This window comes from Zalophus californianus, chromosome 5 (assembly GCF_009762305.2).
Source record: "Zalophus californianus isolate mZalCal1 chromosome 5, mZalCal1.pri.v2, whole genome shotgun sequence".
Lineage (NCBI taxonomy): Eukaryota > Metazoa > Chordata > Mammalia > Carnivora > Otariidae > Zalophus > Zalophus californianus.
Window position 1 is genome coordinate 93,225,443 of NC_045599.1, and position 14,144 is coordinate 93,239,586.

Genomic DNA, 14,144 nt, shown 5'->3' on the forward strand with positions numbered 1-14,144 from the left:
TTGGTGAGAGTTTGCTTTTTCTTATAGGTTGCCGTCAAACATTTTAACAGCAGCAGCCTAGGTTCTCAATCTTAGGGGATGCTTTTAAAAGCTTTCTGTGGCTCTGTTTTCATTACACCACTGCTGCTTCTTGAAAAGCAACAGTCTGAGAATTCAGACACAATAGGGGTAGTTCCTGATTTGGATGTTTGTTTTTTTTTTTTTGGATGAATTTTTATATTTGCTTTATTTGCTTTGAGGTGAAGACAGCCTCCAACTAAAGGAATGGATACTCTGTACCTTCACACCCAGGTTTAGAGAGCTGGAGTTACATAATCTCCTAGAGCTTGTGTGTTGTATGATTCTTCAGGGCCAGATCCCCACTCCTGGATAGAGATTCCCAGTGGAGAGTGTTATGGCCAAATAGTAACCATAAAATGGACCTTCTATTTCACTTCATCTGTTATTTGGTAGCCCCCATTTCATTATCATGGCACTGTTTGTTTTATATCCTATCCTATCGGTAGGGCATGGTGGAAGTTTTATTGGGAAAAAAAAAAAAGAACCTAGACTGGGCGTGAAAATTGACTTTAGACATGTACTTCCAAAGGTAAGTGCCGGCCCTTGTATCTACTCTTTGTAGCCTGGCTGAAAGAAATTTGTATTGGTTGTACAATAAAAATGAGAGGCTGTCTTGTTAGATTCTCCAAGAGACTTCCGTTTCTAACTTCTCTTCAACATGCTTCTCTCCAACTTCCAAGGATCTTTCTTTGATGCTGGCTTGAGTTGGCTTGGCTTTGGCTTGATATTTTGCTTTGTCCCTGACTTTTAGTCTAAGAACCTCACCCTAACCCTTGCCAATATGTTGCATGACCTGCTTCTATCCCTCTGACAGATATGGTTGAAGCAGTATGTATGCTGAGTTGCTGAAAAAAGCTCTTGGGCATGTTGATGATAAATTGGATTGCACACTTGGGAAGGATTGGTTGTTTACTGGTGAGCTATATATATAGCATACAGTATAAGGGCTATTGTCTATAGGATGAAGTCTCAAGTTTGATAGAGTGGTTTATGAAAGACCTCTGTGATTTGGCCTCTCAGCTTTCCCCATCTCATACTGAAATACTTTAGTAATGCTGAATTAATTGCAGATCCCTGAGTAGAATGTGCCATTTCTTAGCTCTTTGGCTTTGTTTATGCTATTTATTCTGCCTGGAATGTCTTTCTCTTTTTACCCTGGCTGCCTCCTACTCATCCGTTATGGCTTAGTTCAGGCATCCTCCTTCTTTGGGTGGGTTAAGTGTGTGTGTGTGTGTGTGTGTGTGTGTGTGTGTGTGTGTGTGTGTGTGTGTGTGTGTTACACTGCACATTCTCAAAATTCCCTCCTATGAACTCCTGGACTTAATTGCTTTTCTGTCTGCAGATGTAAGTTCAGATAAGTTGTTTGTTGAATGGAATAGTGTTTAAGCCACTTAGTTATCTCAAACATGATGACAAGAGTTAGATGAGGCTGGTAGTAATTCTGTGGGAGGTGGTTTAAATAAAAAAATTGGGATTTATAGGAAACCCCTAAATTTGTATTTAAAAATATATAGAAAATAAAGCATATTTCTGAATCAGAGTGACATTAGAGAGAGATTGATGTAAAATACCTCTTTGGGTAGCTTTTAAAAGAATTGCCTCTTTGAGAAGGAATCAGGGCAGGATATTCAAAACAATCCCATCTAGAAACAGACCAAAGTAAGCTTTTGTGAGTTCTCCTTCAAGCCAGCCAATTAGAAGACAAGGTGCCTGCAACCACTTTTTCCTTTTGATTTGTGGTTCCTATGGCAATAGGAAGAGAGCCTAGGACATTTCTCTCCTACCTCTTTTAATAACTTTTTGCTTTTGAAAAATGCCAAAAGCTATTATTCTTCTTGTCTTTATTGACTTATAGTGTTTCTCAGCATGGTGGTCCTGATTCTGGTTTTTGATTGTACAGTGGGTATGACAAAATTAATGAACACTATCAGTTTTCTTGACTAATGCTATTTTCTTTGGCTGTAGACCCTGTAAATATAATCAATCTAATTGGATATTTGCAGTTAATATTAGAACATTGTGTGAAGCATTTCTTATTCCTTATGAATAATTCTAAATTAGAATACTAGTCATTACAAGTTGTTAAATGTGAAATCAGAGCAAACATTTCTTGGGGGTTTTCTACCCCTGAGAGCCCTCGCTTAAGTGTCCCCATTGTGACCCCCGTGGGTTTCTCTTGAGCTCGAGGCTGAAGTCTCAAGAGGAAAGAGGCTTAGTTGGTATTGTTGTTGGCTTAATAAGTAGGTCAATAAGCATTTGTTAAAATTGGTAAATACCCACAGTGTTAGGGTAAGTTTTTGAGACATATTTTAATAATGAGATAGTGTTCCTCAAGTTTAAAGAGAGAGACCAGTTATCTTTAAAAAAGGAAAAAAGAGAGACAAAATAGTCTACCTTGTGAATATAGCTAATATGACAAAATCTTTACATTATTCTGTTAAAGATGATAGATAATAGTTATTCTACAAGTCAACTTTGATTTCCAACCAGGTCCCTAAATTTAAAGTTAGAAGTTTCAAGAATCAGTTACTGCAGTGGTCCTAGCTGCATTTTAATGCTCTTAGGTTGATAAATGTGGAACTTTTATTTTTAACCATTATTTTCAAGTTAGATCAATGTCTTCTTGGTCCGTTACACTTAAGAGGAGTCTTGTTTAGACTACTAGCAGGTACATCCTTATAAAAAGATGGGTGTATTTCCTAGAGTGGCATTTTCTGTTGTGTAAAGACTATTTTTCAGCACTGTGGTTGGTTTCTTAGCTTCACGGAATTGAGTATGAAAGTAAAGGAGTTCTAATACCTTTAATAAATACTGGCATCACTCTCTGTACCCCACAGTGTCTTTCATGGATATTATAAATTCTTGGAAATTAGATCTTGAGGGGGTTCTTATCTTTTCCTGAATGTATAATTTTAATATCAAACTTTTAAAAACATTTGTAATAAATGGCTACTATTTTGAAATTAAGTTTTCAGAAAATTTTCGTTACGTTGTTTTCCATATATTTGTAAGTATTAGGTCTTTAGATAGTTAGGAAACTTTGGGAAGATCATTATTTTTCTTCTTTAGTTTCTTCAAAAATCAGGGGTGGAAGTGCAGACTAAATTGTCTTCCAGTTCTATTTGATTCTTTGCTTTATTAAATATGAAAATGTGTCCCCCCCTTTTTTTTAAGTTTTGGATCCCAAGGCATTAGCAGAATCTAATCAGGGTATAGTATTCTTATGCCTTCATAGTTTTACTGTTTGAGTCAAATACATATTAAATCTTGCAGAGGGAACCTGTTTCTGTGGAATAAATGAAAATTAATTTGCAGGTGAACTTTGGTGTTAATTTGGTATCAGTTGTTGAATCCATATGTAATCCTTAAACTCCATTCTCAGATCTGAGTGATTCTGTGATTTGGATAATTACAAAGATTCCAAAAAGGAAACTTAAAATTGAACTATGGGGGTGTTGGGAATTTATTTAATTTAAAATAATCCATGTACGCAGTGTATACAAATATAATGTGTTTGGGCCTTTTCTCTGCCCATCTGCTTCTGATGCATACTGATGTAAGTATTCTTTTAATAAGCATTTGCTAGATATCTCTGGACAGAGTTTGTTTTAGTGAAAAGAAAACAGATTTGCTTAGAGTCAGGCAGAATTTACTTCTAGTCCTAATTTTACTATCAGCCCTTGTTTTCTTGCTCCTTGAACAAGCTGCTATTTCAATAAATCAGGAACTTCTTTACTGATCCGTGGATTCCTCATCTTTAAAATGGAATAATGCCTCTCTTAAAAGAGATTTATAGAAAAAAAAAAGCTTTTGTGGGGGTTTACTCTGTCAACTGGCTATCATATAACAAGAGCTTGATAAATGGCAGCTGTTTATATTATTATACAAACATTTATTCAGCATCTTTCGTGGCACTCTGTGAAAGTGTTGGGGTAACAAAATATGGATCCCTAGAGGATCAGTGATACATTTCTACCAGTATCAGTGATACTGGTAAACTTTCCAGTAAAGGCACATGTTGGAAATGTATGGTTGTTACCAAAAAGCTGCTCAATTTTTTATTCCACTTGATTCCTCCGTGGTTTTGGATTCTTTATATGCCTTTTCTAAATAATCTCAATATTCAGGGTGCCTGGGTGGCTCAGTCGGTTAAGCTTCTGACTCTTGATCTCAGCTCAGGTCTTAATCTCAGGATTGTGAGTTCAAGCTCTGTACTGGGCTCCATGCTGGGTGAGGAGCCTTCTTTACAATAAATAAATAAGTAAGTGATCTCAATACTCTAGTTAAATTATAGGAGAGATGTAACTAGTAAGTGGCAGATGCTGGAGAGGAGCCCAGGTCTATTTGATTTCAAACATAGCTGTCTTTGTTTATATTATAATTGGGATGACCACAGAATTTGTGTCCCAAACCAGAACGCTTTTGAGAATGAAAGTTATGCTGGGACAACCAAGTGTAAACCTGGATGGTCCAAGGAAAATGAGGATGTCTGACCATACTAATTATAGCTAGGATAAACAAGTTTATGATGTTAAGTCTAAGACTTCTGGCGTATTTTGGTTAAATCCAAACACCCACCTTCAGTTAAAAAAAAAATGGTTTTTTGCGTGGTTATTGTTTTTGCCATAGTAAACTAATTGACCGTAGATTTGCAGAAAAAAGTACTTATCGAATACCATAAATAATCTAATGGCTTAAAAATACTAGCCACAATGCATATGTTCATTTTTATATTTTTCTTTTTTCTTAATTCCCTTAAAGCCGGCAAGCTTTTAGAAGAGAATGGGAATGGGTAAATGAAATAAGCCTTTAAGTTCTTGTGTCAGATGAACTTTGTAAAAAAAAAAAAAGTCTAAAATTAAAATCATCATATTCCAAAGTTTTTCCTTTGGAAAGGCAGAGATGTGCATGTCACTGCAAAAGCAGATATGTTTTTAATCAGCTCTTTTATTGCCTGTATCTATCAATCTATCACTCATCTTTCTTATTCCTTTTGCCTTATGTCTCTAGGTGTCCTGTGATTTTATTTAGGGAAGTACAAAACTGTATCTACATGATAATTCAGATGATCAAAGTTTTTACAGTAGAAGCATCATATTCTTGTAGAATTAATGTGGGTTTAATAGACTAACGAAGGTTTGAAATTCTGGCTCTCCCCTCCTTTGCTGTGTGTCCTTGTGCAAACGATTTAACCTCTGAGCCTCCGTTTCTTTACTGTGGTGTGGGAATTAGAAAACACACTTAAAGTCCCTGGCACATAGTAGGTGATGTAATGATGGCAGTTATAATTACATGACTCAGACTAGAAACGGTTATTTTTATTGTTATAGTCACATTCTTACCATTAATCTTGTTGCTCATTCAGACCTTCACAGTTCCCTTTAGTGGGTTTTCATTTAAACATTCTCTCTCTCCCTCTTGATTCTGTTCACTGTGTCCTGAGGAATTAGTGGTTGGCAGCAGAAACCTCCTTTCTGTAGGACAGAAAGTGGGCCCTCTATCCCAGGGTTTCAGTAAGTTGTCTAGGACCACCATCCCTGACCTCCAAACTGCCAAGGGTGCATCCCCTGCCCAACTAACATTCAAGTTGCCTGTGTGAAGGAGTGATTTGTTGCGGCCTCTAACTGCTTCTTCTCTTCCTTCCTTTTTGTCATCCTGCAGTGTTCTGTGCCAAGGTCTTTGTGGCTAGGCTGCGCCAACCTGGTAGAGAGCATGTGCGCACTGAGTTGCCTGCAGAGCATGCCCAGTGTCAGATGTCTCCAGGTGCCTCTCTTCTTTCTTGTTGTAAATGTGTTTTTTACGTATGCCATGAACATTTGTTGAAACTTGCAGTAGTGTGTTTAATCCAATGTTAAGTCTGCTAAATGTTCTGTGTAACCCTCTGCTTTTCTCCAGCCTGGGTGCCCCACATGGAGGAGTTAGTACCAAGAGGGGCCTCTCAGAGAAAATGGGTCTTTGGCTGGGCCCAGTTCTACTCCTCTTTTTCTGCTCCTGCTTTTTATTCTCCCCTCCCCCCACCTTGAAGTTCTGATTCTCATGTTTAATAGTTGTGCATGTGCCCACAAAACCCTGACATTTTCCATTTGGCTACTTTTAACAGTTCTTTGTTGAGTTGGGAGGGTTTCATAATTAAAGTGGTGATTTTTCTATTTTGAAATTCATCCTTTTGGCATGCTTTCTCTCCCTCCTTCAAAAAAGGAGTAGGGAGGGAATTACTAATTGTATAAAATCTCAAATTGAAGTTTATTAAAGGTCACAGCTTTATGCTGCCCATAACTGTCGGTTTGGGCCACTTCCCAAAGGCCAGATCTGACACCTGTCCTCAGGGTCCACCCAGGTTTCCAGGCCGAGGCTGGCAGAGAATTCCACAGATAAAAGTAAAACTTTTTGGGGGGTGGGGAGGGGTTGCTCAGGAAAAAACTGTTAGCAGGAGTGTGGCCAGACTGCACTCACTTGTTGGGTTGGATTCTAAGGGGAGCCAAGGCAGAAAACATTGCGGCTTTATTGGGGAAGTTCTGTTTAGAGAAAACGTGTATTTAATTAAGTATGGTTTCAGTAGCAATATTCAGTTTTCATCACTGCGTATTCCACACAGTTTATTATATCTTTAAGAACCGATATGAAATTCCTGGTGTCCTGTGGAGACTGCTCTGTTTTAGGAAAACACTATAAAATGAGGAAATGAGTTAGAGGGATATTATTGATGGCGTGGATGTCTTTACTGTTCTCAAGGTTATCTTTCTATTCATGTTTACAGTCTCTAAATGGAGCGGGGGAACCAGGAAGGAGGAGAATTTCTTTCATTTTGGGATTGTGTATTTTATTTACTTATTAGACATTCTGAGTAGCATTGGTGTGGTTATTGATTCAAATTGCTTTCTTTAGAAAACTGTACTGGAACCTCACTAACACAATTAACGAGAGAGTAAATTCAGTAGAAGATCCAGTTGTTATAGGAGTGTACATAAAAAGGCTGTACAACACTTAGGGTCCAGGGATTGGGTGTTGCAGTGAGGCTCCAGTGGAATGTGTATTAATTTTTGGAAAAACAGCTTCGCTGCATGCAATGTAACTTTAACAAAAATGTTCTTCAAATGGCAGATGTTGTTGCATGGACTCTCCTTGGTGCTAAATAATGGATATTTGCATGATAGTAATAGTGTGTTTTTCTGAAATGCTTATTACTTGAATGTTTAAAGTTAATTGTTAGTGGGGCGAATGAGTTTTTTCCAGAAATTTAAGTAGGGGAAGAATTGTAGTGCAGATTGAAGTGCAGATTCTTTTTATTGCATTCAGTTAAAAGTAATTGACCAGTGGGAAACATTTTTCAATATATTTTAGTATCAGTATTGTGAATTCTCTGGAGGTGGGGTGAGTGGGAGGAAATATGGGTTCTTACCTTGCTGAAATGGAAACCCAGATGTGTTCAAAGTTCTTTGACTTCTCTCTCCCAGGGAAAATCATTTAAGAGAAAAAATGTAAACTTTGCCTTGACTGGACCTTGAAATACAGTGGAATACTGAATGATATTCACTGAAATGTGAATGGAGCAAATACTGTTTTTAGAGATATATTGGGAATTTTGTTTATTTAGGTTTTTGTTTTCTTTAGTATATAATTGAGAGTCTACAACACAGTAAAATGAAATATGTACTCAGATGATTTGGAATTAGCAAATCATTACTCTGTTTTGTTCCGTTTGTGAATGGAAAGTAAACATGTATTAAAGAACATATTAGATTTCCTTCCTGTCTACTCACTGGTTTTACATATTACTGTTTTAACACCAGTGTTCCTGCTCTCTACCTCCGGTCTCCACAAACAGTGCTGCAATTTAGTTGACTTAATTTGTGCTTGGGTTTTCAAAGAATGCCTGTTGATTTTATGCTTATTACATCTTTGGTTTATCACAAAGATGACTCTTGGCCTGACATTGCATACCTCTCAGTGAACCCATTGTTAAGAAGGCCTCAGAAGAGAATAGGTTACCTGAAGAGCCTGCTTGACTTTGCTTGGGCTCTGGAGTTGCATGACAGGGTCCTCCTTAAAATTCCCACACCGGACCCATTGCCAGTTGGAACTTGAGCCAATTACCTGTCTATGTGGCTGAATTAGTGTACCTTTTCAAAAGCAGAAATAAAGATAGTATTTGCCTTTAGGCATTATACAATCCCTCCAGGTTCTGCTGTACGTGAGAAAGGAAAACGGATAGCTAAGACTGAAAAAATAAAAATCACTCATTTATCTCAATAAACTGTTAAAAAAATATATATTAGCTTTGTGACAACCCGGTGAGGTAGGTGTTATTATCCCCATTTTTCACATGTGGAAACTGAGTTTCAGAGGTGATATGTGTGATTGGACCCAAGTTAATACTACATAGCTGTGAAGTGGTAGAGCTGGCATTTGAACCCTAGCTTGGCCTGATTCCAAAATTGTTCTTTCCTCTGCTTGAATGCTGTTTCTAGAATTTTCCATCTTAGTTTTGTTTGTAAAAACTTTACTTTTGAGATATCTGGTGTGTGGCTTGTTTAGCCATTATTTATTTGAAAATGAAAAAAAGAAAAACCTGACAAATATTTGTAGGTGGAAAACATTGCATTCCCATTGCCAAAATGAGCCCTCCTGAATCTTAAAGCTAGTGAGGTTCCTGAATGGCTTTTCTGCAAGAATATTTACTGAGCATTTGGTATGTGCCAAGGCCTATCCTGGTGTTGAACACATAAAGATGAACAATACAGACTTGTTCCCTGCTGTGAAGGAGTGCGTTATAGTAAGCAGACCTGTGAAGGAAAATCCAGACTAAACTACAAATAAAGTCTGAGAGAAAGAGAGAAAGAGAGAGAGAATATGTGTATAATAAACTATGAAGTTAGCCAAATGTATGTGTGCTTTTAAAAAAATGTGAACCAGTTTAAACTAGGACTAACTCAACATTTTTTTAGAACAGTTGAACTGGAATATCTGGATGTCTCTGAACAAATTGAACTGAATCAATTTCTCAGTTGGTTCAGCTCTCTAGATTGAACCGGTTGATTGTTACATCCGATTATCAAGAGTTCAGGCCACGTAGAATATTTGCTAAGACTCTAAGACTAATCTGTCACAGGAGTAATATCAGTGTTAATAATAGTGTGTATCGTTTATTTTCCACTTTCTTTTTATGTGTCAGGCTCTAGGCACTAGGTTATTTCATTTAATCCTTATGGAGAAGTTATCTGTGATTGCTTTTTGCTATATGCAGTTATTGAACTGAATTGAGTTGCTTAAGGTTACACATTTATTAAAGTGGCAGAACTGGGTTGTGAATGTAGGTCTGGATAACTGCAAAGCCAGTGCTCTAGTCACCATGCTGTAGTGATAGTAACTTGGCAACTGCCGTTAGGTTGGAACAAATGCTCCTTTATTTCTAGTGTTAAAAGTTGAAAGCTAACGCACCTAGAATGGTCGAGGTTCCATGTAATGGACTGACAAATTTTCTTGGGAGTGCCATTTGCAAGCTTTCAGCTGGGGAGAGTATTAGCGGTAAACTTTTCTCAAGGCGAGGACTGATGATTTGGATTGACAGCAAGCATCATGTGAATCAAGTTTTAGTGCCTCCTCCCTTCCAACTCTAGTGTGGATAGTGCTGGACAGTCAGTACAACTTTGTGAAGCTGCCTTTTCCTTTTTCTTTTCTTACTTTCAGTATGGATAGTGAGCCACAGAGGTTTAAGAACACTACAGTTGGAAAAGAACACTACAGTTGGAACTTGCCATAGGATAAAAGGATATTTTTTAGCTATGGGCTGTAGGTAGGTAGAAAGAATCCTAGCTCTGGAGCAGACAAACTCAGTTCTAGTCTTCTGCCTGCTACTTAATAGCTCTGTGACCCTAGGCAAGTTACTTAACTTACCTGAACCTCAATTTCCTCATCCTTAAAAATAGAGATAGTTATATCTACCTACAGGATTTTGTGAAATAGAGGAAGGTAACATCTATCCCTTACTGATTGCTTGTTGTTGAGGGATGAAAATCCATTTCTTTCATTGCTTCTTCCTGGTTCCCTATTCAAGGAGAGGGAATTCCAGTCTTACAGTCTTGGATTCCATACCAGGGCAGGCTAAGAATAAGATAAAGGACCAGGCAGATGATAATGGCCCCTACTGTCAGCTGTTCTCTTTTGTTCTGAGCTGTTTCCTTATGTGAGACTGGCTGTTCCAACTCAATGTCTTCATCTCTTTTCTAATGAACATTGGGGATTTATCATTTCTTGTTGCATATCCTGAGGCTACTGTGAAGACTTGGAGTAACCTTTTGGATTGTTTAATGGTACAGTCTGTTATATTTTATGAACATTTAAAATTTTTTTCCTCTTTATAAGAAAATTTACAAAATATCATTACTAAAACAAACAAACAAACAAAACCCCAACCATTGGTAAACTCACCACCCAGAGAGAACATCTGTTGCTGCTTTAGGGTCTGTCTTCCTTCTGTTAGGCAAGGAGGAATCCATCAAATTGTGCAGGCTGTCTGTGTTATTATGGTGATGATAATGAGTATAACCAGTGGTTTTTCACATGTCCCTTGGAACCCCAGAGTTTGACTTTGGAGTCACTAGAGGGATAAAGAAGGGCCTTGCATAGTACTTACTCTGAATTTATCTGTATTACATAGCAGGGTTCTTTGTAAGATTTTATGTGAAAAATTTTACTGTGGAAATTCCCAAACATACAGAAAAATAGAACCATTCGACTCAACCTTGAACAATTTTCAAAATTAATGCTATTCTTAGTTCAACTTTCTTCTTCCCTAACTTTGTTTTTTGCCGGGGCATTATAAAGCAAATCTAAGATGGCCTAAAAAGTAAAGAGGAGTTTGACAAATCAGTTTCATGTCAACATTAAAAAAATTGTTCATAGACTTAAAAATAATATGATTGGTACTGAAAGTTAAAAAAGACATATAAAATTTCCTTTGACCCCAGATCTCACTTCCCAAAGTATCATGTATCAGTTTCCCAGGATCCTTGTAGACAAAAGCTTAAAAAAATACAAATGGAACCATACTATACATACTGTTTTTTAATTAATAACTTTCTCAATTAATAATATATGTTGACCATTCTTCCCTGTCGCCACATAAAACCCTATACAACCTTACTTTTTTATAGCTGCAATAATATTCCATTATATCATTTATCATTTAAAAAAGAATTTGGCCAATTCCCTATTGAAGGAACTTTAGACTTCAGGTTTTTTTTGTATCCTAGCACTCCACTTTACTATTTTCATTGTACATTTATCTTAGGCTTGTAAGATTATGTCTGTAGAATAAACTCCTAGATATGCAATTGCTTGATCAAAGAAATCAGTGTTTTATTGTTAATTAAATTATCTGTATATAGAAAAGTTTAATAATCTCTCCCTTCCAATCTCCCCCCGCACCCAAATGTTAACAGTTTTTTGTCTACCACTGTGTATTTGTTTTTTTTTTTTTTTTACCTGAGGGTATATAACTATAATTAAGGGATTTCCCCTCCTTTTTTTAAATAGGGAGAATGGGTTCACCCTAGAAAAACTGATATAGCACCTTCCTTTACTTCCTTTATTTACTTAACACTGTATTACAGACATGTCCCAGATTTATAAAGTCTAAATAACTCTTTCATCATGGTACTTTTATCATTCGTAGATTTGGCGGGGTGGGGGTGGTGAGAAAGAAGAGTACAGTTTTTTTTTTTTTCTTTTTTGAATTACAGCATATTATAGAAAAGTGCAGAAATCTTAAGTGTACGGCTCAGTGGTTTATCACAAAGTGGGCAGTGCTTTTTTTTTTGATAGGTATGGCTGAATTGTTTTCATGGAGGTTGGACCATTTTATTTATTTGTTTGTTTATTTTTGAGAGAGTGAGTGAGTGGGGTGGGGGGGTGTGAGGGTCAGAGAGGAGAGAGAGAGAGAGAGACACTCTTAAGCAGGCTCCACACCCAGTGTGCGGAGCCTGACACAGGGCTCCATCTCACAACCCTGGGATGATGACCTGAGCCAAAATGAAGAGTTGGACACGCAAATGACTGAGCCACCCAGGCATCCAACTTGGACCATTTTATAGGCTTCGAGTGTTCAGCGCACTAACGAAATCACATTTCCTATGGAAGAGACTCTCTATGGGAAAATTAAAACTACATCTTGTGTTACTAACAGTTTTAATTTATGGTTCTTAAAACAGAGTGCATGGTGATAAGGTTTAATAGCATAATTTGAGGACAGGGAAGCAAACAAATGGGATTCAGACCATATTAGAAAATATTTTTACCTTTTCAACAAAAATGTCTTATACATCATATAACAGACATTTATTATGTTACTTATAAAAATGCTGGTTTTATGTATTTCTATTGATTTATATTATTCCTTTTATGAAAGTAACACTTTTTCATTGCAGAAATCTTAAGAGAAATATGAAAAAGAAATGAACCATTCAGCCGTAATCTCACTTCATTTTAGTGTCCATTCTTTTTTTCTTGACATTTTCTGTAGATGTATTACATATATTTTTTGTTTCTTTGTTTATATATAGGCCCATACTCTGTATACTGAATTATAACCTGATTTTTATCAATATGGTTCATATTAAAGTCTCAATTTTCAGTAACTGTATAGAGTTTCATTATCTGAGTGTACAGTAATCAGTCTCTTTTGATGGACATTAAGGTCACTAAATTTTAGTGTCTATGATTAATTCCTCAGATTGTATCATTCATTGGAAAAATTCTGAGTCAAAGGGTACAGCCTTTCTCAGGGCTTCTAAATTTTGACCAAACTTGAATGAAAAAGATTCTAATTTACATTATAGTAGTTCCTCCATTATCTGTGAGGAATACTTTCCAAGACCCCCAGTGAATGTGTGAAACTGCAGATAGTACCAAACCCTATATATACTATGTTTTTTCTGTACATATATACCTATTACAAAGTTTATTTTTTAAATTAGGCACAGTAAGAGATTAACAAAAACTAATAATAAAATAGAACAATTTTAACAATATACTGTAATAAAAGTTGTGTGAATGTGGTGTCTCTTTCAAATTATCTTATTGTACTGTACTTATCTTCTTGTGATGAAACAGATGATAAAATGCCTATGTGATGAGGTGAAGTGAGGTGAATGATGTAGGCAATGTGATGTAGCGCTAGGCTACTGGTGACTTTCTGATGACAAGTCAGAGGAGAATCATCTGCTTCCAGACTGCAGTTGACTGTGGGTAACTGAAATTGCAGAAAGCGAAACTGTAGATAAGGGGGGACTGTTGTATTCTTAGCAGTGTATGATCATAGTAGAGATACATGCTCAGTGTAGAAAACTGGAAAACATAGGAAAGCACAAAGACCAAATTTAAAATGTCATTGTTTACTCATTTGTTTTTCTTCAAGGCAACAAATATTTATGATGCTCCTTACTGTGTGCCCGGGGTTAGTGTAGGGGATGGATATACAAAACAGACAAAAAGCCACTCTGTCTTGAAACCTAAATTTTAGTGGGGGGAAAAAAGAAAATGAGTAAAGCACATAACATGTTAGATAGTAATAAGTGCTATGGAGAAGAAGTGAGATAGGGCACTCCAAGATTTGGGGCTTTTATTCTGTATGAGATAGGAAGTTCTTAGAGAATTTTGACCAGAGGAGTAATTTGTCTTTCTCTAACATTTAACAGGATCTTTGGCTGCTGTGTAGATGATAGAATGAAGAGAGGAGGCAGGGAAAACAAATCTAAGGTTGGCTAGTGTATTAGGGTTCTTCAGAGAAACAGAACCAGTAGATAACATAGGTAGGTGGGTAAATAGATATTTCAGAGCATTGGCTCATGTGATTGTGGAGACTGGAAAGTTTGAAGTTTGTGGGACAGGCCAGCAGGCTGGAGACTCAGGCAAGATTTCTCTGTTGCAGTCTTGAGGCAGAATCTTCGCTCTTAAGGCCTTCAGCTTATTGGATGAAGACCATGTACATTATGGAGGGTAATCTCTTTACTCACAGTGTACAAATTATAAATGTAAATCACATCTACAAAATACCTTCACAGCAACATCTAGACCAGTGCTTGTCC

At 36.9% G+C, this 14,144-nt stretch overlaps 1 protein-coding gene across 8 annotated transcripts in view; it reads left to right on the forward strand.

Moving 5' to 3' along the window:
• Positions 1–14,144, forward strand: part of FBXW11 (F-box and WD repeat domain containing 11) — a 122,221-nt gene that overhangs the window by 33,360 nt on the left and 74,717 nt on the right. For 5 of the 8 annotated variants that reach the window (XM_027605307.2, XM_027605310.2, XM_027605308.2 and 2 more), the window contains one exon: positions 5,722–5,823. The exons of the other annotated variants lie outside the window; for them this stretch is intronic. In XM_027605307.2, coding sequence (XP_027461108.1) covers positions 5,722–5,823 — 102 coding nt within the window. The remainder of the gene's footprint in view (positions 1–5,721; positions 5,824–14,144) is intronic. 8 annotated transcript variants of the gene reach the window in all.